A 25,407-nucleotide genomic window follows, 5' to 3' on the forward strand; every position below is an offset into this window, starting at 1 on the left:
AAGATATATTTATGTATTATATTTGCAATCTTTATTTTTGAAGTTATTATTTGGTAATAAATATTGAGGTTATGAAACGAAGTTTCAAAGATTTTAAAATTTTTTTCTTTATTATTTCTTTTTATATAAATTTAATAATTTTATGAAATTTTAAGGATTTGATATTATTTATTTAAAATTTCGCTTAACAAATCTCGTTTGAAATTTAAATTATGTAGACAAATAAAAATCGGTGTTTCAATTCCACGTAGAACTGGTTCTTTCAAAATTGTTACGAAGTTTTGTAGGCGATAGACCTCGTTTACAATCAAATTGCGTATTCTCAAGTTGCGATATATATTATATCGCGTTTCATAGAAAAGGCATCGAAAATTCATTTTTTTATATTTTTATTTCTAAAGATAGATTTATTATACGATTGATTATAGAAATTTTAAATTTGAAATATTTTATTTTTTATGCTTAAAAATCATATTTAAAAATAAATATTTATTTTATAATTTATAAATATAATTCTAACAAAAAAAAATGTACTATACTATATATCGCTAATTTTTTGAATTTAAACGTTATGAAACTATATTCGATTCTAATATGAAATCTATTCAATTTTCTGGATGACTTCTAACAAGTGGAAAAAAGTAAAAAAGCGAGTTATATTCAACGATTTGTGAGAAAATAAGTGGGAAAAAGTGAAAAAGTGAGCTATATTCAACGATATTCTTTCGATGATTATTAAAACATATGTACAGGTAAAATTTGAAAATTAAATTTTTCTTATACCAATGAAAATTTGATTTTTCTACCTTATTATTATATAATATATCTCACATGTCCATCTTTGTAGAATTTTATTCATTTGCAATTTACGAATCGTTAATTTAAATTTATCATTAATTTAAATTTATCGTTAATTAATTTAAATAATATTTTAAAAGCATAAAATTGTTATAATTTGATTATATAAAAAACGAAGTTTTTATTTTGAATTCAATATTAGAACTATTTTAAGGTTAATTATATGTGATACGAAAGTTATTTCCTATATAACAATGAAAGATTCATATAAAAATTACGACCAATTGAATTTAATTTAACAATCAATATAATAAGAAATTAATTTTATTATTTTTTTCCTATTATTGTATTATTCCATTTATTTCAGTTTGACAATTTGATTTGACTTGATATTTTGTCTTCCAATAAATTTCTCAATGAAAATCATTTTCTCCCATGAAATATTTTGAAACACTTCTCATCATGACAATCGGTTTGCATAATACTATGATTATTATAAAGAAAGAAAAAAAAGATTATAAAAATATATATATATATATATATATATATATATATATATATATATATATATATATATATATATATATATATTTACCTCGATTGCTGATGATGCGAGATAGTTGGCAGGAACATTAAAAGACATCGCCTCGTTCCAAACGGGGCTTGTCGTAGCTTTTCTTACAGCAGTTTTCTTTTTTTTCACCCTCTTTTCGCCGCAAAGAAGATTTACTTTCACGAACGAATCTAAAGTTTCTTTGTCCTGTGAAGTACAAATAAAGTGTAAAACTTGTAATTAATGTGTTTATAAATGTTTTCTTTGTTATAGAAGAATAAATATCAATTTTCATTTGGAAGAAAAACAAATAAATCAAAAGAAATAAAAATTATTAATAATACTAAGAATTATATGAAATTATTAACTGGTAATATAACCTTACTTTTTTCAATAGCCATGCAAATCAAAATTAACTATTAAATATTGATGGAAAAATTGAAAAATTGAAATGAATACTGTTTCGATGATTATTAAAACATATATACAGGTAAATAAAGTTGTGCAAATTGAAAATTAATTATTATTACCTGCGGTGGAAATAGATTTCTCGCTTTTAAAATTTGAACTGTTAATCGTTCGGCGCTTGGAAGATAAGAAAGGGATAATAGAACTTCTTGAATTTGTTCAGGTGGCTTTCGTTCACGTTCAATCTCTCCCCAAACTTCTTCAGTCGAGGTAGGTGAATCCAATCGTAAAATATGTAGTGGTACTTTTACAGATCCGACTATATCGTTTCTGGAGAAACGATCGTAATCGAGCACCTAAAAAGCAAAAAAGAATAGTTTTATTTTTTTAACATTGAAAAAATAATTATTTCTTTGTAAGTATAACTTAACAAATATTTATAATTCATAATAAACATTAATATAATTAATAAGACAAGTGAAAGAGAGAAAAATTAACGAAACAATTAATAATGTTTGTGTTGATTGCCTGTAAAACTAAAGTCCTGTCCTGAAGTTCATCGTTACTGACAGGGAATTTGAATTGTTGATCGAAGAACGGATTCGACTCGTTACGGTATATCTGTGTTTGTCGTTTCCTCGAATCTACTTCAGGATTGAGCATCAGTTTCACGTAAGGATCGTTGAATCCTCCTTGATCACTTCCAGCTAGATCGTGCGCTTCGATTAGGTGTACATGCAAATCTGATCGATCGAAGTCGTATTTGAATCGCAAATGTAGCCGGCCTAAACTCTTTCCATTTCTGAAACAATCAACACGATATATATTAGTCGATTTCCTATTGATATTATAACAAACATAACATTCAATAATGTTTTGATGGTAGAAACGCTTTTATTATATATCTTAATTTCAATTATAAATTATATATATATATTTCCTTCTTTTTTTTTCAATCTCGAATCGATAATGTTGTATAATTATTACGCTAAATCAAGCGTTATTTTTGTTTGATCGTTATGTACGTTCAAGCGTATATTTCATAATAAATACGAATCTACGTGTATGTATTGCTTAATTATATGTGTATTTTATATTTTAATTAATAGATGTAGGAAATACAAAAGTATTCTTTTCTATTAATCGAAAGATTAATCGTTTGCATGTCTCTAGTTTAAAAATTTGATCAAATAAAATGGATGGCTTTCGTATCCAATTACCATATATCCAATAATTCAATCCTTTTAGATGCTATGCGTGTATAAGGAGGAAATGGATCGACATGTAGGTCATCGAATAATATCTCTTCGAAGTAAACCAAAGTTACATTCGATCGAAAATATGTATTAAACATGAATGATAAATAATAAAACGCAGAGACAAGAATCTATATTATCGTATCGAATAAAATATTACGATTGTTTTCGATATTTTCTTGAAAAATGATTCCTCGAGAAATGTAATATCACGAGTTAACATGATATTAATATATATGTTTCAGAAATTTTGTTGAGAAGAAAAAATAAAAAATATAAAATGGTAAATAAGATTGCTTTTTTCTTTCAAGAAATCGTGTCTAATTTCTTTCTTACACAATTTTATGTAAATTTTATTGACCGATAAAGTTAGTAAGACTCTTTGAATATTCAATAGATTTTCTTATTGATATTTGCGACTTACATTGAGATAAGGAAAGAAGGTAAATATTTAAAATAGTACTTTCTTTGATATTGTAGGAATTGTATTTGATCATTATGTATTAGTTATATATTTAAATTTGATTAACTCACTAAATCAATAAAGTCTTTTGAATATTTAAGAAATTTTATTATTAATCGATGACTCGTTGCATTCAGATAAAAGAAAGAAACGAATATTTACGAGTAAAATATATATTAAATGAAAAAATGTTGCAGGTACCCTCGAGCTTTGAGATAAATAGGGCCATCTCTTCGTTGGTAGAGATCAGGTTGTATAGAACCCAATGGTGAAGCTGGAGGAGGTGGTCCACCGTCACTGTTACACAAAAAAAGTATTACATTCAAGAATTAAAGATTAAAAATAATTCGTGCAATAAACATTTTTTTGAATGAGAAAATATGAGAAATGATTGTGAAAGACAAACAAAAATTTTCTCTTCATTTATCAATTACTAAATGGTTACATTTTTCATTACTATATGGTTACATTTCATTGAAATGATATATGTTTTACAGAAATTAGAAATGTTAAGATATATTTAAGAATAAATATCTCTTAAGATTTATCTTTTATCATATATTGCATCAAAAGTGGAAATTATTCTCTTAGACAATCACTCTCACATGTATCCATTTGTAAAAAATATTTGCAAAAGCAATTCTTAAAAATTTTACTCTCAAATATTAATAGTAACGATTTTTGTATGGATAATGAAATGATGAAAAATGCCTCACCTTCCGGCAATGCGTGATGGTGGAATAAGAAGGGGTGAAAGACTTCGGCCAGCTGATCTGGAAGCTCCGTGGGCAACGTTTATCGAGGAACCACCACAAGAAGAGCTCACACCTGTTGCCAAAGACGACAGAGAGCTCTGAGATGGTGATACATTACTGCTCACAAGACTTCCGGAACAACTGGCTGGACTCCCACAGCGTGCATCTAGCGATGCGGTACGACCAGGTGATGGCGATCTGTGCGTTTAGGAATCGAGTGCAAGGTGCATTTCAATTTTTCTCTATCACATAACAAAATTAGAAATAATATAATAGTAAGTACGATGAATGATTTTCAATCAATGATTAATGAAATGTATCTTTAAATGACTGTTAATGTATCTATTTAATCTGTTGTGATACAATATGAAAGAACAATAGTTATATTTTGGATTTGAAATATCTCGATAATCCATGTGATAACAAAATTTAATAGGATTGATATCTTTCATTTAATATCTTTTCGTCTGATATTTTTCCTTTTTTTATTTCATTATTTCGTATTTTATTATAATAAAGTTCAATTATTTTTCGAGAGTTCGTAAAACTTTCATAAGAATCACTTCGCCAAATTATAAGTTTAGTAAAGTTCTGTAACTCACCATGCCAGAGCAATTCTTGAGCAATTAACAAAACTTCATGAATGATTCGATGAAAGTTCAAACATTTATTTAATAACTCTAAAGGAATTACTCTCTTCTATATTATAGATACAGAATAATTATTTTCATCCGTTAAAATAATTTTTTAAAAATAATAAGTATAAAAAAAATAAAACGTTTTTTAAGACTTTATATATAATAATATAAAAAATTTTTTATGATCATTCCAAGATCATTTTAAAATTATTTTAAAGTTAAATAATTTAATGTTCAGGATTATACGAGTGAATGAAAATTAAAATTAAACATTTTCACGTCATTTTCAAATAGTTTTTAGCTTGTTAATTAAAATTTTGAACTTTCTTTTACCTCGAACTTCTGCTTGGTGGATAAGACGAAGCAGCATGCAAGGGATCCGGACGATGATATCGTCCATCAGGTCCAAACGATCGAATCTGTGTTGTAGTCGTACTACGGTGGCTGGAAGATGGTCCAGATGATCCAGATGATCCAGATGGTCCAGATGGTCCAGATGGTCCAGAAGGTCCTTCTAACGAGCTCTGCGAGCTCACCGATGAATTCCTTGTGAACAATCGTCCCATGCTTCCAGATCCAGTGGTACCACCTGGATAGCTTCGACTTTGATGCGGTAAACTTCCTATTTCGAATTAAAATTAATTTTATTGCATCTGTGAGAATTCTTTTTCATTAAAACGCAAGATATTTCGTCCATAGATTCGAATAAAAATTAATCCATGTTTCGATCGTGCATGCAAAGAGGAGAATCAATATTCTTTAACTTTTTCTTTTTATATACGTATCGAAAATTAAGAATATAAAAATATTTTTTCTATATCTGCTTTACTGCAGAAATGATTAATTTTCCTACAATCCTCGAACTTTTGCGTTTCAATCTCGCTCTTGTTTCAACAAACAAAAGACTTTAATCTTTCATTCACGTACAATTGACATGCATACATTAATAACGAGTCTTCCTTCCATTTCATTTCTCTCAAACTTCACGAATTCTATAGCCACGAGGAAATTAACTATCTGTTAAAAAGGAAAATGACCTAGAAAAAAAAAAAGGCTTTAATTAATCAACGTCGTTACGACAGCGAAAAAATTATCATCCCAATATAATCGACCATCCCAGAGATCGCCTCGTTACCAAGTTCGTTAATATCTCTCGTAAATTTCTATAATCCACTTTGTGCTAACCCGTTGCAATGCTGCCATTTTATATGGAACACTAACTCTAAGGCGCTGCACGATGGATTTTAGGGATTACAATTTCGATGTGAATAAAAGGGAATCGTTAAACCGTACACGTTCCGGTCACAAGTTTGATACGAGGCGACGGGCAGGGATTACTTGGCGCGCGTATGAACTTCCGGTTTTCGTTTTAGAGCGTGACGTGGATGACAAGAACGCTCGAAGGGGGTGTCTTCATCGATCGGTACCTAATTTTGAAAGGAAAATAGATGTGATATGGTGAGATTATCGAGGATTAAGATGTTCGTGCCATACTGATTTTCTGACGGGTAAAAGGAAGATTAAGATGGATAAAAAATTTTACCTGATTCGACGACCACGGAGGAACATGGCTGCACCGCATGTTGCTCCTTGGCAACGTTAAATTCCTGAAATAAAATTAGTCTGTTAGAAAGATTATTGGAAGAGAGTTTATATTTTTTAATTCTGATTAATCGTTTTATACTCTAATCCTTCTATAATTCAATTTCATTTGTTTAGAAAAAAAGTGGTATTAATCTGATCAATAAGTATTCTGGAATGAGAAACAGAAATTATAAATTATTATAAATAAATTTTTTTAATCACAAAGAGATGATATAATTAAGTATTATTATATATACGTATTAAATTTTAGGAAAATGAAATAAAATTTAAAAAATATTGATATATAAATGTATGATTTCAAAGTAAAATAATGTTAGAATTAATTTTAGAATGAACAAAATTTTCTGGAACACGAATATCTATGAAAACAGATTTCAGAGATAGAAATTTTAATATCACAATTGTAATATTCTATATTTACAATTTTCACTGCATTGCTGATCAAAAGTTTGGAAACAATTTCCAATTGCATAGCTACTGTTAATTTTGTTATAAATTCGAAATTAATTTTAAAAATATTAGTAATAATTTCTCTTAATTAAGATAAATTTTTAAATTAAAAAGACTTTAAAATAACAGAAATACAAGCTTGAGTTTAAATTATGAATTATCAAGTTCTAGTAATTCCAAACTTTACTCCATCCATAGTATCTTTCAATCTTTATCAACTAGAGAATATTTCTCTCAATTAATTATATCCTTTCAACGTGAATTAGAGTAGAAGCAAAAACAAACAACTTCGTTCAATGAGTTAGTAGAACATTATGTTCCGAAAAAGGAATTTCGATTTCAAAGTTACACATTACACACAGTTGTATACTTACTTGTCGTTTTGCAAAATAAATGCATATATATACATGCGTTTTACGATTTAGGTCAGCACGGTATAAAAGAAGAATATAGAAGGAGAAAAAGAGGAGAAAAATAAGAGAAAAATACGAGAAAAAAAAGAGACAAAAAAATAGTATTCAGAAAAATTTTGATTTAGTATATTATAGTATATTCGAAAAAGTTTAAATTTTCGGTGAAATTCATTTAATTTTCAAAAAATTCGACGAATTTCTGAATTCTGAAATCGATCCTCGATTTAAACTCATTTATTTCTGGAATCTGTAATTAAAAATTGTAATCGGTAAATGTATGTTTAATCGGTCGAATATATCGATGGCAAAAAATCGAATTGGATCGATGAACCGTGTTTTACGAGTCATTGAAATTATCGATAATGGTTGTATTTCAAGATCTCAAAAAAAAAAAAAAACTAAAATTAATCTTTCGTCAATTACTTTATTTATTCCATTTAAATTTATAAAAATTTTTAAAAAAATATTATAAATATATATTTATATATATACTTATATGTGCTTTTGGAGATTTAGAATTACAAAGTATTTTTTTGTATTGGATATTTTATATTAATTTTTTATGAAATAAATTTTGCTTTTTTACATTTTTCATTTAAAAACTTTAGATATTCCTTTATGGATAAATTTTTGAAGTTATTCAATATTAAATTCCTTGTAACAAAGTAAAAATAATGAAACTAATTGATCATTAACTATTTTATTTTATTTACTTTTAACACGAGAATGCTCTTAAACGAATATTTTCATAGTTATATAAATATTTATGGTATATAAATATTATACGCAATTTCGCGTTGAAACTTGTGTACCAAATAAATATCGGTACATTCAATCTTTTAAATTTGTCATCCGCAAATCTGTGTATACATGAAGCCAAACGAAATCGTATTTATGGTTGGAAGTTGAAAGAAATTACTGGAAAATTGCAATAGGAGAAATAACGAAAAATGTGTCTTGGGGAGATGCACTTGGAAGATGAAATTTGAAATATCCTGTGCAAACAACGTTATTCAAGCGTTAAAATCAATAAAATAGAGTAAATATGATACATATATATATATCCAAAACATTAACAAATAGATTACACATGTTCATGCATTTATAGAAAAATTGAATGTATAAAAATATATAAATAAAATGCATATATATAATAAGAAAAAGATACGAAATATCCAAAGTAAAGTAAATATAATATTTAATGGGTGAAATAAATTTTTACCTAAGTTTCATTTCTCTAATTGTGCTTATAGAAATTTTAAAAATCAAAAATCGATGAATCTATTCTATTTTGGAATTTTTATATATTACAATTAGTATCGTTTTAAAATAAGAACTCACAAAAATATCATATTGTTCTTCATACGTGTTCCAGTTTCCATTGAAGTTTGAATATATAATTTCAACACGCAGCCACATGAAAGAAACTTGATGATATTCTTTTTTACTCGTTGCCTTACGAATCCTTTTATTACCATTTTTTAATTTCTTTTGACATCGTGCGGCCAAAGAAAATGCATTTTAGTTGTTTTGTCATAGATTCAATCCGAAAAATCCGTAAAAAAAAATTGAAACAACAGAACCGATCTGAATGATCTAGAAAAATCACAAAAATATGAGGATCCTAGTCATGAAAACTTTAAATAGCTTTTAGAAGAGAAATACAATTGACAATATAAATAAATATATTTTTCTCGATATTTGTAAAAACAAATAAATTTATTTTTATTTCTCATTAATCATCTTTATTTTAAACGACGATTAAATTAAAAATAGACATCCAGATCTCCTATTTTTATCAAAAACAAAATTTATCAAACTTTATCATTAATTAATTTTTAAAACTAGGTTTAGATCTAATCTTTGTTAAAACTTAATAAAACCTCTTACTCTTACCTCTTCTTTTAAATAACTTCTGAAAAAAAGTTATCAAAGAATAAATGTCATTCCGTTAATTAATGTCTCCTCTTATCTGACGTTTCAGAAAACATCGTACATCATTTCTGTAAAATTATCACACTATATTTCTAATCTTCAATTTATAACTCCTATATATATCGTGATCGTAGAGAATGGAATTTTTTTCAGGTCAAGAATTTCATATAAATGAAATAAAAGATTTAATTTTCATCATATTATCATTATTGAATCATTAGGCAAATTTCTTTTTTTCGTGAGAAAATATTAATGAGAAAATTAAATAAAAATTACATTGTATCATATTAGACGTTTAAAAGTAATGCATGTTGCATATAATTCAAGAAATTTAAGAAATGTAAAAATGTGAAAAATGATAAAATTCGTACAAGCTATGAATACCACGTGGAAATTAAATTACACGTGGCAAGAATGTGTTTTATGCATGTGAGCTCTTTCAACAAATGATATTATTGAAATAAAAAAAAAAAATCAAGAGTGAAGAATCGTTCTTCAAAAGAAATTGTATGTAAGGTGAGAATTTCCTTCAAAGAGAGTGTTTAATATTTAATTTTTTTATATTCTTACTAATTCTTATTCTACTTCGTATTTATTAATATTCCAAATAAATAAAATTTTTCCTATTTAAAGAGAGAAATCTAATTCATCATAATTTTTAATATTATAATATAAAACTTTGAAATTAATAATCGCAAAATGATAAAAACGAAATTTTAAAAAATACATATATAATTTCCACAAGCTAATATGCTTCCAATACTTTAATAATGAGATTAAAAAAATAAAAAAGAATTATTCTTAAATTTTAATCAAATTATATATTAAAATATGTATTTCCATTCCTATTATCTACATCTGTTCACCCGTTTCTACTATTTTCTCCGCCATTTAACCTTGCTCCACATTCTGGGAAAAAATGCATTGCCAATTAAAAATCGTGACCTGCGAAGAATGGCGTTGATTTATTGATTTGTTAATTAAGCTATTTTCTCGCTTTGAAATTCTGTTAAAAAACACTGAAACGATCACAGTGAGACGATTGTTATATCACATAGGAATTTGAAAAATTTTTTCGAAATCGAAAAAAATTTTCTCGAGGACACGAAATCAATCAATGTTTTAATTGAAAGTGAACAAGTGTTCCGTAAAGGATAGTTCTTTGAGCAAATTTTCTGTTTCTTTAAAAAAAATTTTAATTAACAACCTAAAAAAAGTTTAACAAAAAATTATTCAATTAAGAGATTAAAGTATAAATTTTTTATATCGTTGTTATCTTGTTCTTATTTTTGAGCAAACTGATTATGAAGATTTTAATAGAATTTTAAAATAACAAATGAAACATTTTGAAAAACAAGGAAAGAAAATTGTTTTTAAGTTATTTTCTTTATTGTGAATTAAATTTCGAATTTTTATTATTAATAATATCAAATTTCGATAAAAATGATCAAGAATGATCAACAAACTTTTCAATATATCGTATATTTTTACTCATAATTTTTTTCAAATTAATTGACCGTTTTTAAAAATTTTATCGATTCTTCTTTGATACATTTCTTGTAAAATATCGAAAATTTTATAAGAATCTTGATTGATCTATCAATATCGCGATCAGAATATAAAAGGCGATAGAGTGATATGCAATGGAATATATTATATTATGAATTCATCCATGGTAATAGTTCTTACGATTTGAATCGATATTACATCAGAAAAATTATTCACGAAGATAGATTTTCCTCTTCTTCAGATTGTTTCTAAAATGAATTTTCCGATCTACATTATTTGTCTGTGATTACGTGACCGCATCTATTGATCTACACTACTTGTTCGTTTTGTCTATACGACGTCTATTCAATCTAGATCTATTTGACAAACAATAATTCTACTGTTCATTATTTATCTAACTATAGATAATAACTCTGTCTAATCTATGATGCTTATTTAATATACATTTTCATTTCATGAGATGAAACACGTAATTTTCCTGTCTTCTTAATACTATGTATTCCATTTTCGAATTATTCGAATATATGGTACATTTTCATTATCCATAATGAAAACTTAACATAACGTAAAAATATTTCGTATTATTCTCGTATTGTATTCCAACATTTCGACGAATTTATTAAATAGTGTTTGCGTTTATTCGAGTAAAAATATTTCTGTAAAATTTTACCTCTATTTGTTTGATCGAAATCTATTAAAGATTAATTAATTAAACACAAACACTCGAATATAACCTATTTTTGCTAAGAATATAAATTTGATTCGTGAATTCTTGTATTATAAAAATCTGAATTATTTCATCTTTAGATTAGAAGATTAAAAAATCTATGAAATAAAATTATAAATATATGTATGCATTAAGAATAATTTTGAAATATTGTTGAGAGCTTGATTAACTTGACTACTAATTATGTTTTCTTTCGCCCACAATTGTTTCATTTTATCCATCTGACCATGACCTTGTTCTAGTATGACTAAGACAATTTTATTCTACTTGTTTGATTACAAACGAACGATTCTACTTTTCCTTCTTATTCCATTTGTCTGATCATAACTATCTCGTCTTACTTATCTGATTGTAACTATCTTAGTGATTTATTTGATTTTACTTGTTTACATGACTGATATTTATATATTATTTCCTTCTGTATCATCATTAATTTTATGCTTTCCTTTCCAAAGGAATATATTTTTATTTTTAATAATTCTTACTTTTAATTAATTCTTCTACTTCAAAGATTGATTTTGGATTTTCTTTTTATTTTTAGTCTTTATTAGTGTTCATTAGAACAGTTAATATATAAGTATTGCATCAATATAGAGAGCACGTTGCACTATGTGTAAATTCAAAAGAGAATTACTTGAATATTTCGCTTTGATTAAATTCTGTTCTTGGATCGTGTTATTAACCAAGAGACCAACGAGACTAAGATTAAAGAGATTTTATTTACAGAATGAATGTCATGGAAACTATATGATAGCGATACCGTAGAATATTATAAAGCTAATTAAAAGTATTATTTATATATAAGGATGCAGTATGTCAAAAACGTTTCGTTCTTTAATACGTAATTTTATTTGATACCATTTTATGAAGTTTAATTTATATTTAATTCGTATTAAATTTATATTCAATGCATAATAATTCACATTTAATTGATCTCTGTCAAACAAATCATAACAAATCAATTCAAATATTTTCATACGAATATAAATACAGTTTATTAAAATTAATCGCAAATATTATTATATATTTACAAATCTCTCATTTTGGAATTTCTTTAAAAATAGGTATAATTATTTAATCAGGTCCTCGATCAGAATTTAATTTTTTAAAAACTTCATTCTCAAAATATAAAAAGATGATTTATATATATGAAAATATTGGATATGAGAATACCTTTGTTGTATGTAATAATTTATTGCAAAGTTCAACAGACAATAATAAAATAAATTTAAGACAAAAATGATTCTAGTAAGTTTTCTTGATTTCTGTTCTTTTCTATAAATTAAATTTTCTACAAAACAGTAGAATTTTGTTATTTGTCGTGATAACTTGAAAATAAATTTTGCATTTTGAGAACAATATTAAGATATAATCGTATATTTGGAGGTGACGTGTTCACGCTTACAAATGCAGTGTCGAAAATTGATGGGAATGGTTTTTGTTCGTGAATGAAATAATAGGAAACTATGAATACCGACTGTGACTCAAACAATGAAGATTTATCCTGTACTTTTGAAAACATTATTTCTGCTCCTGCAAGAAATACATCTATCGAGAGAAAAGTTGGATTCAAAAAAAGTAATAATTCTTTTATCTGAATGATTTATATTCACGAAAATTCAAAGGGAAAAGAATATCAAATAGAGAAACTGAGAATTGTGGGAAGATAATAAACTTGAGTTTATTTTGCCAATTAAGAAACAATTCGTTTCAATTAAACCGAGGAAATGAAACGGTCGAATGCTGTTTTCACTTGGACTTATATCATTGAATATTAAAAACAAAGAAAATATATTTCCCTCGAAAATTATAACAATTTATTAATCAAAATTTAATTCTCATGAGCAAAAAATAAGGCAAAAAAATTGGTTGTTAAAATTCATCAAAGATTTTTACCATTTTTTAAAAAACTTAATATCTTAATATCTTAATATCTATGTACATAAAACACGCCAACTATTATTTCCAGTATGTGAAAAAGTAACAACAGCCGTGAAACAGGTTCGAAAGAGCATTCCTGAGCACTCTACCTCTAGAAAGTAAGAGGTTCTTCCGCCAAGAAAATACGATAAGAGCTCGAGACGACTGGAATTGTTTCATGCTCGGCTTATAGCGAAGCTCGCCATTTTCCTGTCGTCATCCACGATAAATTTTAATGTTTGCTTAAACGTTCTATGTGGAACGACTTTTGTTTCATCTCTTGGGAGAAATTTAAACTTTTTGATAACTTTTCTTTATTATATCAAACGTGGATGATTTATTTAGGCTTTTTTATTCTCGTTTTTCTTGAAATGAAAATAAAAGAAATTGATCTGTAAGAGCATTATTTATTATTCTTCACGAATTTCTTTTTAAAAATAATTCATTGTTGAAACGATGTTACATTCTTTGGATAGATTTTGTCTATCGATGTAAAGAGATTAATAATAATAAAAGTGTTGATCTATTATAAAATCGAAATCAATTGAAATAGTAGACATATTCTATTTCTAATCATAATTCAATATAACATAACACAATTACATAACCGCTTGTGCCATGAATATTTTCTAATTATTACCTAGTCCATATTTTTCAAACGAAGAATAATATTTTTAAATGTATTCCAAGCTACGTGTAACAGGTATTGCGAATACCTCGTGCCTCCGTTTATTAAAAACGCGAATAATATGATTTCTCGTCGGAACAACAACGGAAACCGATTAGTTTCGAGGTGCATTCCGCTTTAATCGCGTTTCAATTGCGGATCTCATTCGCAGAATGCTCTACGAACGAAAGAAAAAAAATTTGCTCCGATTTTAATTACAAGTTTAGTCAGGTTGAAGTATGCCTTTTAATTAACATCGCTCTTCGTGAATTCCAGAAATTGTTCGTCTATATATTATATCCAAGTCTTTCAAGTTTCATACAGATTGCCAGATATTTTAACCGTAAATGTACCGGATACGTTAACGTTGTTTGATTTATTCAAGTTCGTTACAGAGAGAGAAGGAGAGAGAGAGTTGTGTATTCTGGTCAGTGAATTGAACAATGAAGTTTTATTTTTTTTTCTTTTACAATATTGTAAAATTAAACATTATTCTTGGCTAAAAGAAATATAAAATTTAAAATGATTTAGCGATCATTGATTTATATTAAAGTTACGATGTAATCTTCTTTAATCTCAATTTTATTATAATTTTCAAGTAAATGAAAGTAGAAATAAATTGTTTAAAGCAAAGTAGAAATTAATTGAAAATTTTGTTAAAAATTACGAGTAATTTTAATTTTATGATGAGGCAAGTTATGATCAGATAAGTAGTATAGACGTATTAGCGTCAGACAAGTAATACGGAATCGTTATGGTCGAGTGATATAAAATGATTATGGTCGGGCAAGTAGAACTAATCTAATTTTGCAAAGTTTACTATCAATATTCGCTCCTCCTTTTTTAATTTTATCAAAAAATGTTTAAAATTTTGATTGAATTTATAATTTTATTATCTGAACATAAATTCGATTGAGTTTTTTTGAGAAGATATTTAATAAATTATACACAAGAGATACAATGTATATAGAATATATTGTGTATCGAAGAGCATTGATGGAGAATGCAATTTACATCATTATATCGCGAAACGTATCACTATTTAGCTGAAAGCTTCTCTTCTATTGTAGACATAGGCTCTAGTGCAATTAGCAGTTATAATGACTGTTGACTAAGGTTATTTCAACCTCAATTATCAACATTTCTTTTTTCTCCCACTTTTAATCATCAAATGAAATTATACTTAATCAAGAAAGTCGTACGAATGTTCTTACAAGATTAAAAATAGAAGTATTATCGTGGAGTTTGAACGAGTTTAACTGTATTATGAGATTGTGTTAAGAAAATACGAGGAAAATGGGACTCGAAGAAATGGAGACTCGATTTTGTGATCAAAACATTCGTATGTAGTAAGTCTTTATATTTTCATTGATAAATTGGATTTATTTTAAGAAATTAATTGAAAGATTTCTTTAACTTCAACAATTTTTATTACTGAACATTATACCGAGCAATTATCAAACAGTAACTTTTAACACAAAATAATTGTCGAGAATATTGAGAGTTTAAAAATGGAATTGAGAAAAAGAAAGTTAATTTATTAGATTTTTAATGTTCAATATGCAAGTAGATTATTGTAATTTTGACGAAAGATAATTAACAAATTATAATTTAAATTTGTTGCGAATTTTAATTTAAAGCATATAATCAAAGTTTCAAATAATTCGAAAGGTTTAACGTGATGATATAAAATCAAAGGCGAGAAAAATTTAGATTCTGTAGGTATAAGATATTATACACATATATTATAAAGGAAATAGCGAAGCTACAATGCTTTGAATACAAAACAATAGAAGTAATAAACAATCTAAGCTTGAATAAATATTTTACAATCAGAATAGTAACAAAATACTTTCGAATAATCGATGGAAAATAAAAAAAAAATAAATAAAAACTTGTCCAATTGCGAAACGAGTGAATTATTAATTTCTACGACACTAATGATGTTCGAAACGATCTCTGAATGATGCAAAACGCGAAAATCACGTGACTCTTTAATTACACACGGTCGAATCGTTTCTTACTAATTAATCGAGGACGTCGCTTAAATATTGTACAATAATGCCGGCCCGTTAATATTGTTAAAGTGTGAATCCAGGGCAGAGGGCGGGCAAGTAATTAAATTTGGGATCAACGACCGGTCGGTGCCATCGAGTGCAACACCACTCGCTGCCCTAGGCCTACAATGGCAATGACGCTTTCACCACGCCTAATTGAAAGTGGCAATACATTTCGCGTATGTAATAATTGGGAATTACGTTGTGTCGATGCTGCCTCGAGAAGAGGTAGCCTAAATTTGAGACCCTAGAGACAGAGTGGCCGATCTGTCCCTTCCCCTAATATCGGCCTAATTTTGAAACAGGAGAATGGTCAATCTTCACCGTAGGAACGTCCTAATAGAATGACGCGAAGTGGCAAACTGTTGCGTGAAACAAGTTCGATCGATCGATTTTCGAAGGTAGTTCTCGGACGATTGATGATCCAAAGTGGAAGTGTTGGCAAGTTGAAGTTGGCGGGATAAATTAAGGATAAGTTGTTAAGGGAAGTTCGAAGATAGTAAAGGTATAACGATTTTTTTTCCTCGAAGATAATTCCTTATCATTTGATTCTATATTCGGATTTATTCAGAAAGATTATTCATGTCAGATCATCTTTGAAAAATAAATTAATATAATTATTCTCAAATACCCATAATTTATACTATATATTATGTGATTAATTTGGGAATATTAATCGAATATACAATTTTTTTCAATTAAATAAGAATCATTAAAGAAAAGATTTCATTTTAATCTTAAAAGACACAAATGGAAAGGATATACTTACGCCAGTCCAATTAGGTATCGTTGAAATTACCGAATTAGCGGTATGCATGTTTTAGTTAATTATAATCTTGCGGGTTGAGATTAGCTGTGGACAGTATATGCAAATGTACCCCGTGTATTCGAATTAGTTGTTTGCTTATACCGGGCAAACAAGTATGACGATTCACAATGTTAAAAGTACGAAACACGTATCGCCAAGAATATTAATGAAGCTGCGATCGATATCGTATGATGCGTACATTTTCCTGGAAAATGTGGTTTAATCAAAGATGCGCTTGACAATCTGATTTAAATGAAACGAATGAAAGAAAAGAGAAAAAAAAAAAATAAATATAATAATAAATAATAACAACAATTTTCTATCTAAATAAATAACAACAATTTTCTATCACGCATTTTCAAAATTTTCATTTTAGGTTTTTATTAACAATTAGATTAATTTTTAGGAAAATTTTGTGTATCTTCTTTATAAAGTACAATATTATCGATTATTGTATTGTAGTATAACGTTTCAACACGATGTGATATATGCATTATTAAGAAATAAAATTGTTAAAGCGTTTTGCAATTTACATCTGTATTTATAACATTCTATATTGTTATCGTATCGTTGAAAGAATTGAAATATAAATTGTGAGTGTTTATTTGATCGAAATATTGAAATTATTTGTAATATCGGTGATATATAAATTTTTGAAATAATTTTAATAAGAATATTTCAAAATGGAATAAATTAATTTTTCTGGTATGAAAGATACCAGTGTAATTTTTATATCGATTGATAATTTGTTGAAAGCTTATGTATGCAATGTATACAAAGATTTCACTTGAACACGTTAAACAATATTATATTAAAAATAATTTAACGAACAAGCTTTGATTTTATTATGTTTTGATCTTAAGTAACCAAAAATACTTTTAACTGTGAAATAAATAGGAAATATCTGAAATAGTATTAATCTTGACCTAAAATACCTAATGAAAGGGTATAAAGATAATCAATGGAATAACACGTAATACCTTGGCTATCGTTCAACGATAATAATACGATTATCTGTTCAATTATTACTAAATGAACATGCAAATCGGATTCACATCAACTCGTATTATGGTTTATATATCCATAGATTACATGTACATACTCCAATTTAGATTGCTCAGATATGGAAAATTGTATTCGTGTAAATAACAATTTTGACTTTATATACACGCATGCTTCGAGTCATAAGCGAAGAATATTAAAAGAAAATCATTGAAATTTATAAAATTGACTCAATCATCTTGAAGAAGAAAACTCTCGTGAAAGCAAATCTCATGATAAAAAAAAAAAAAAGGAAACGAAAGAATCAAATTGCAAGTTCACAACAAAGTTTTAACTCTGATTTTTCATTTTCTGAACGATTTTTCTAGCAATTGAACTACCAGGTATAAATAATCCATTCGTGTGTTCCAGTTTGACAACGATTTGAAATCGATCTGTTCATTGAATATTTTAGCATGTTAAGAGACATCTTTTCAATATTATATGGGAAATTTTGTTTCGTGACGAATTTAATAAGATATTTTTGAATTTCTTCAGATATTAATCACGCAATATTTCTTTTCGTGAAATAGCAAAAAAAAAAATAAATATAATACTTTCTGAAAAAATTCCATTATCGATATATCTTTTCTTATTATGAGAGATGGCGAGAAATTAAATTCCATTAACTTATAACAATACAAGACATTTCGTTTGTAAAAATATAAATGTCTCTCCCTTTTGAATAAATTTCGCCTCCGCTAATGGAGAAATCCGTCGACTCGTTTAATATTTACCGTGTCAAATAATGTTCGACGCGTAAAATCCTATCAAAATGGCGGTATCATATTCTCGGTTCTGGGACACGCGAAACCTTGGAAAGATTAATTGTCACGACAAAAGGAAAAATGATACTTTAACAGGTCACAAGGGAGATCCTTTTGAAACTGTATCTAAATATATACCAAAATTAACACTTCCCTTGATTAAACAATATATTTCATAAGTATAACGTTCTAGACACAATATTGTTCATATTTAACAGCTTTCATCGTTCGTGCATTGATTCTTTTTTAAAAGATTAAAAATTCTTGGCAGAAAAAAATGTTAAACTTTAATTCAACCGATACAATTTAAACAGCCACGTTGCTAAAAAAAAAATCGAGAAAAATTTTTCTCATTAAACGTAATCGTTATCTAATGTTCGTTAATGCCTCGTGGGCGTCGATCAGAATTCGAGGGATAATCGTAATTTCTCGTTCCGTTTCCGTGACCTTGGAGGAACCGTGAGCTCGATCCACCCACCAGATCCGACTGTATCTAATTCAAATTGTAATGCGTCCCCTTAATAATTTGATTATGAAGATTAGGAAGTGACGTGCTAATCGAGCAATCTGATGGTTGAGGTCACTCGAAACGCGTTTTCATTGGATTTGGTTCGAGCGCCAGGGGAACTCCTCCGACTTGCTCGACAGAAATAGAATTAATTGTCCAGAGTTATTGGGATCAAGATTTAATTTCAAGAGGGAAAATGCAGAAGAGAGTGGACATTTCGGACGGATGTACGTAGATGATAGCTGTTGATTTGGATATTACATTTATACGGGTCACTGAAATTTCTCGCTTAAACGTGAACGTGAAATTTTTGAAATTATCAATTATATGATAAGTTCGAAAATTGGCAAAATTTGAAATATTCTAAAAGATTTTTTTCTTAAATAAGAAATAACATTTCTTAAAATAAAATTTTCAATCGTTTGAACAGATTCAAGATAAAAATATATATTATAATTCGATTCAATATTATCCAATGATTTATCAATTTGTAATATCTTTCATTTTATATATAAAATATACCCGTATTCCGTCTCAATCATCGAAATCTCGATTTTCAAGCAAACAATATTCCCAACTTTACGTATCCTACTGTTTCGAATACATCGTGTATTATTATGCGATTGCATGCATTAAACCATCGAACTTTTAGTTCCCTATATATTTCTTGAGAAACTAAAAAAAATCTCGCGAATCAACGATGTCGACAGATTTTATATACGTTGCATTCAAGCTGATATGTTTTGATTCGACGATAAAGCAAATTTGGAGAATCACAGGTGTCGTGATTGACGTCAATGGGGAACATTTATCACGTACATCTATTCTGTTCGTCGATGGAAATGCAAAAAAAAAAAGAAAAAAAAAAAAAAAAGGTTATCGAAAAAGAGAATGAAAAAAGTTTATTTCCTATGGGTATAAAAAACTGAACAATCGACCAGTAGAAACCATGAGAAAGTCAATTATCACAAACGTATCACAAGGTTGTGTATTCTTCGTCATTCAAGGTCTCTACTTTATCACAAGTTTCAATATACCTTCTGTCCACCCTTTTCTGGTACTTTCTCTCCAAATATCTTTTTCTCTTATAATCTTATTTTTTCTCGAACTCTCCTTTCTCTTCCTCCCCAATCGAAAATTATTAATCTAGAGAATAATTTTTATCAATTTCCTTTTATTATTTTTTCTCTATTTGAAACAAAAATTCAAGAATAAAAAATAGGAATATTACTTTTTCTCTCAGACTCTGAAATAAAAAATTCTAGAATACTACCATTTCTTTTCATCTCTATCTCTTACCTCGTTATTCTATCTCTCTTTCTATTCTCTTTTACTTAAAATAAAAAAATACTAGAAATATATCGTTTGTTTCTCGAATTCTTATCGCGTATTCAATGATTAGACGTCGTTAATTACAGTGTCAGGTGTACGAGGCACGAAGAGCCACGAAGACGGAACGTCTAATCCGCTCGAAGCCCGTTAACGAGGAACTCGACACGACACTTCTTCTCAACCATCGGGGTAAACACATCGAGGTTCCATTCTCTGCCACAATAAAACCCTCTCCTCCTCGTCATCGTTCGCCGATCGATTCTGTATCAATTACCCGCCCCATCACGTGAACTCTATTTTCTGTTCTGGCTGGTAAACGTAAAGGCGAAGTTTTCCCCCTCGTTTCAAAGTACACGAGATACTATCGGACGAGGACGATAACAAAAACGCAAATGCACTTTCACCATCCTGGCTTCAAGTGGCTTCGACAATGATGCACGATAAAGACATCGAATGATAGAGCTAACATTCTCTCTCTCTCTCCCTTTCTCTTTATCATTATACTCTCCTGTGACGTCAGGGTGATTGCTTATCAGCGAAAACAGTTTGCGCCGCATAAAAGAGAGTTCTTTTGTTGAAAAGCTTATGCGTTTAATTGAGAACGAGTGGAAACACACTCGAGACAAAAAGGATATAAGCGTAATATAGGCTGGAATTTATGATTCTTTCGCGTCTTCGAGGTTTATTTGAAAGGCCGTTGTACAGTGATAGGTTTTATCCATTGGTTTCAGCGTTAACCGAAACCCTCTTCTTAAATTCCCTCCGATACAATGGCGTTCGAGAGAGCGTCATTCCATTCGTGTATTCGTGTCAACTCATCCTTGACCGCTTCGATTCACAGCGATCCTGTGAAATCTACAAAATGAATTTCATCCACTTTTCTTTTTATTTTCGTCCCTTCTCTTCGAATTTTATCAGATAAACGAATTTCAACCCGTTTGAAATCATTATTAATTCAAATTTATAATTCGAAACGGAAGATCATTTTAAAATATTCTCTCGAGAATCTTTGTTGTAAATCTCAATTATCTCTATTAAATCTATTTGATAATGATATATTAATTTCAAGTATGTGTACTGTATTTATAATAGTTTTTTTACATTAATTTTAAATTAATTATATTAATTAATTATCGTTTTAAAAATAACCTCGATTCAGATCGAGCAACGCAATAAGTAACAATTGCGTGCTACCTCTGATTCTATTTTACTCGCCAAGTAAATACGATACGCCTTAATCACTCGATTGATCGAACTGTATTTATCCCACTATCGCTATACCACTAATGCGGTTTTATCCGCCAAGGCGTTCGTCTGATATCTTAATATTCATAGTGTCATTTTTTCAAATAATGAAACCACTGAAATATTCAATTTAAAACGTGAAATATATTCGGCATAATATTATCATTTTAATAAGTAAGATATGTTGAAATAAACAAGTGGAGAATAATACAAATTCTGAAATTGGATAAATTTGCAGATTTTAAATGTCAGACATAAAAATTCAGATTGCAAATTTGATTTGCTAGAAATCCAAATCTTAGACTTTCAATTTAAGATTTCAAATTTCAATTCATTTCAAATTCATCTAATTTCAAACTTTAATAAACCATGTACAAAGATAAATTATAACTATACCGTTGAATCATAAATGAGTTATTTAATTTTATATAATGTCCGATCTTAATTTACATTTTTCGTGATAAAAATCATTAATAACTTTTATCGTAATAATGTTAAATTAAATAGCTTAATCCAAAAACTCTTGTGAGTCAACTCAAGTAGAGAAGTTGAAGAACAAAATCGATCTTCAAGAAATTTAAAGTAAAAATCTTTCTTTGATAAAAAAAATATAATACGATTTTATTCTCACTCTTCGAAATTTATTACAATAAATTATTTCAAGACTATTTCTCGGATCGTTGTGTTATTCATGCCATTAAACACAAGAGCACAATTTCCAGAAACGGACAAATACAATATTCTAAATTCTAAATTCAACAACTGTTGACATCGCTGTTACACGTCATTAATTCGTAATTTAAAGCTTCCTTCGAAAGCGAAACAAAGCAAAATTGGCATTCCTGACCAATAGAATTCCAAACATTATGAAATTATTTGCAAACGATTTCTAAAGTGTATCCTACTCGATCCTGTATACATTCTATGGAATTTCAAGAGATCCTGTCCTTTCATCGAATTAATTCGATGGAAATTAGAATGTGAAAAAAAAGTACAAAGATATATAACCCATGTGCTGTAAATTATAAATCGAGTTTAAATATTAATGTTGATTCCTCTAATTACTTATGATACTTATATAATTTATGCTAATTGAATCTCCTTTGCTATATCATAAATTGAAACGTGAATATCTATACATGTTTCGAATTCATAGTTTACAAGTTGTCGATGAATACAATGATTTAAAGCAGGAAAAATTATACTATTCGTTCATTATAATTATCTCAAACATATTCTTATTGAAACTGTCCATCTTTCCAACATCTTACATTGTTAAAATTCGTACGAACACGAAGAGAAGGAAAGGAAAAAGGGATTGAAAAATCTAAAGGAAAAAGCAGAAAAAACCATCGCATAAATGTGCGTCAATATTATTAAATTCTAATTATTATAACTACCTGTACAGATTATCCGTTTCGTTAAAATACAAGGAAAATATGAATGCAAGGAAGAATACACGTATGAAATACAAGGAGAGAAAAAACAAGGAGAGAAGGGGGATGAAAATGAAGATGAAAGAAAGAATAAAAGCAGAAGGTTCGTATATACGTCAAGGCTGTACGGGCTCGATCATAAGCGTGGACGATCGTGTTTCTGTCAGCTACTTCAATGCCAATTAACCACTCTTCCGTTTCTCACCGAGTGGAAAACATCGATCCGCGACACGAATACCGATTGCATCGTCGGCTAGACGGCCGGACTTTAATTAATCGCGCGTGACGATCATTGCCTGTCGTTCTTAAGTTCTCATCCCCTTAACTTCTTAACCGTCCCCTATCCCTTCTCCAACGACAAAGACAAGCCTTCCTCCAACGATTTTCCACTCTGTACTCTCTCTGTTAACTGGATCAAGTTATTATATATAAATCGTTTGAACAATTTGTATCAACAAATTTTATTTATGGAAACGTACGGAGTATATTTGATGAGAAGTTTGTATTCTATTTTCGAAGAATGTTTTCTAGAATTATTTTCCAGAAGGGACAATGTGTTGATCAAAGCGTGAAACAATTTACAATTCCTTTGATATTCTTTAAATCCTTAATATGCGATATAGTAGCTTTCGTGAAAATTATTCTCTGAGTAAATTGTATGAATTTTGTTTTATCAAACTTTTGTTCATTTTTATTTTTTCAGTATATTGTATAATTTAGAAGAATATTTATTCCGATTTCTGATTTCTTTTGTCTCTTATTCTTTGTATTTTAACGTGTATTTTCATTACTATGCTTTTTCCTTTCGTTTTTTTTTTGCTTTATCATTCTATTTTTCCCCTACTATTTTTATAACTTGTAAATATTGGGACGAATTAATTCGGATTCAATTGCTAAAGTGAAACTTCGACTATTCCCTCCATGTTTGCAATGGCGAACCATTTTGGGAAACTTGGAGTGACTGTTTGCACCGGTTCAGAGCTCGATTCAATCCATTTGAATCCCTAGTTAGAGATCATCACGAAGATTCAATACCAGAAAGGAAATAAAAGGGAGAAGAGGGGGTATAGTAAAAATGTAAAATTTCATTTCACGTGTCGAAGAAACGCACGACTCGAAGAAATTGATATTCTCCACCTAAGACGATCTAATGAATTATAACGTAATTTGCCAGGGCGTGTTGTCGCCAGCGGGACAGAATATTTGATAGAATTACCAACAACTTATCGATTGACTTCGAAATCGAATCTTCGTAACTGGGTCAATTTGGGTTCACGATCTTATCGATGCTTTAACGATGATTATAAAAAAATCATCTCGCAATTTCGTTATTCGCTCATTGAATGCATATTAAACGAGAGAAGAAAAAGTTATCCGATGTACAAATAATATCGTTCGATCTATTTACATTTATACATCGGATATTAGTAATCCTTTTATTCTTTTTTTCTTTCTTTCTTTCATTTTCAATCTCATCGTATTGCTGTTATATTACTATTTTATGATCCTTATTATTTCATTTCTGACACGAAATAATAAAATCAGGAAGGAACGGATGGAGAGAGGAAATGAAAAGAGATACACACATAGCGTGTTTCCTTCTGACAATGAGTTTCCTAATGGACATGGAATCACGCTATCAAATTTTAGCGTCTTAGATTCAGGATAATAGAGTATTCTAAACGAAAGGATAATTGAACGAATGAATGTAAAATTTTTTCGATAACAAAAGGATACGAGAGGAGAGCTTTGACGTAAATAAAATAAAAAAAAAAGATACACACGTATATTCAAATATTTTTATATTATACTTTACTTTGTATTTTTCTAGTTTGTAAAACGATATCCAGTTTCAAATATTGAAACGTCAGTTGCAATAGCGAAAACGTTTAACCAAAGCATCGTATGAACGACAACGTGTCACCAGATAAACTCGTCAAGGGGTTAAGGTATCGTTCAATCTTTTGTAAAACTGTTTATTCAATTTTTTCCAAAATATATTCCCCATAAAAAATGAGCCCAATGGTATTCCACTATTCGTTCGAGAGATATCCCCTTTAATATTCATCTCGAAGCGATCCGGCAATTTCAAAAAATTTCAGCCGATCCAATTTAC

At 28.5% G+C, this 25,407-nt stretch overlaps 1 protein-coding gene across 4 annotated transcripts in view; it reads right to left on the reverse strand.

The window, feature by feature from the left end:
* The window catches only part of LOC725860 (synaptotagmin 13), a 114,543-nt gene that overhangs the window by 3,448 nt on the left and 85,688 nt on the right, over window positions 1-25,407 (reverse strand). For 3 of the 4 annotated variants that reach the window (XM_006561164.3, XM_026446387.1, XM_006561163.3), the window contains 7 exons: window positions 6,415-6,478; window positions 5,205-5,493; window positions 4,195-4,431; window positions 3,680-3,775; window positions 2,288-2,561; window positions 1,882-2,115; window positions 1,394-1,558 (listed from right to left, as the gene is read on the reverse strand). In XM_006561164.3, coding sequence (XP_006561227.1) covers window positions 1,394-1,558; window positions 1,882-2,115; window positions 2,288-2,561; window positions 3,680-3,775; window positions 4,195-4,431; window positions 5,205-5,493; window positions 6,415-6,478 — 1,359 coding nt within the window. The remainder of the gene's footprint in view (window positions 1-1,393; window positions 1,559-1,881; window positions 2,116-2,287; window positions 2,562-3,679; window positions 3,776-4,194; window positions 4,432-5,204; window positions 5,494-6,414; window positions 6,479-25,407) is intronic. The other variant, XM_006561166.3, reaches the window with a different exon arrangement.

This window comes from Apis mellifera, linkage group LG2, assembly GCF_003254395.2.
Source record: "Apis mellifera strain DH4 linkage group LG2, Amel_HAv3.1, whole genome shotgun sequence".
NCBI lineage: Eukaryota > Metazoa > Arthropoda > Insecta > Hymenoptera > Apidae > Apis > Apis mellifera.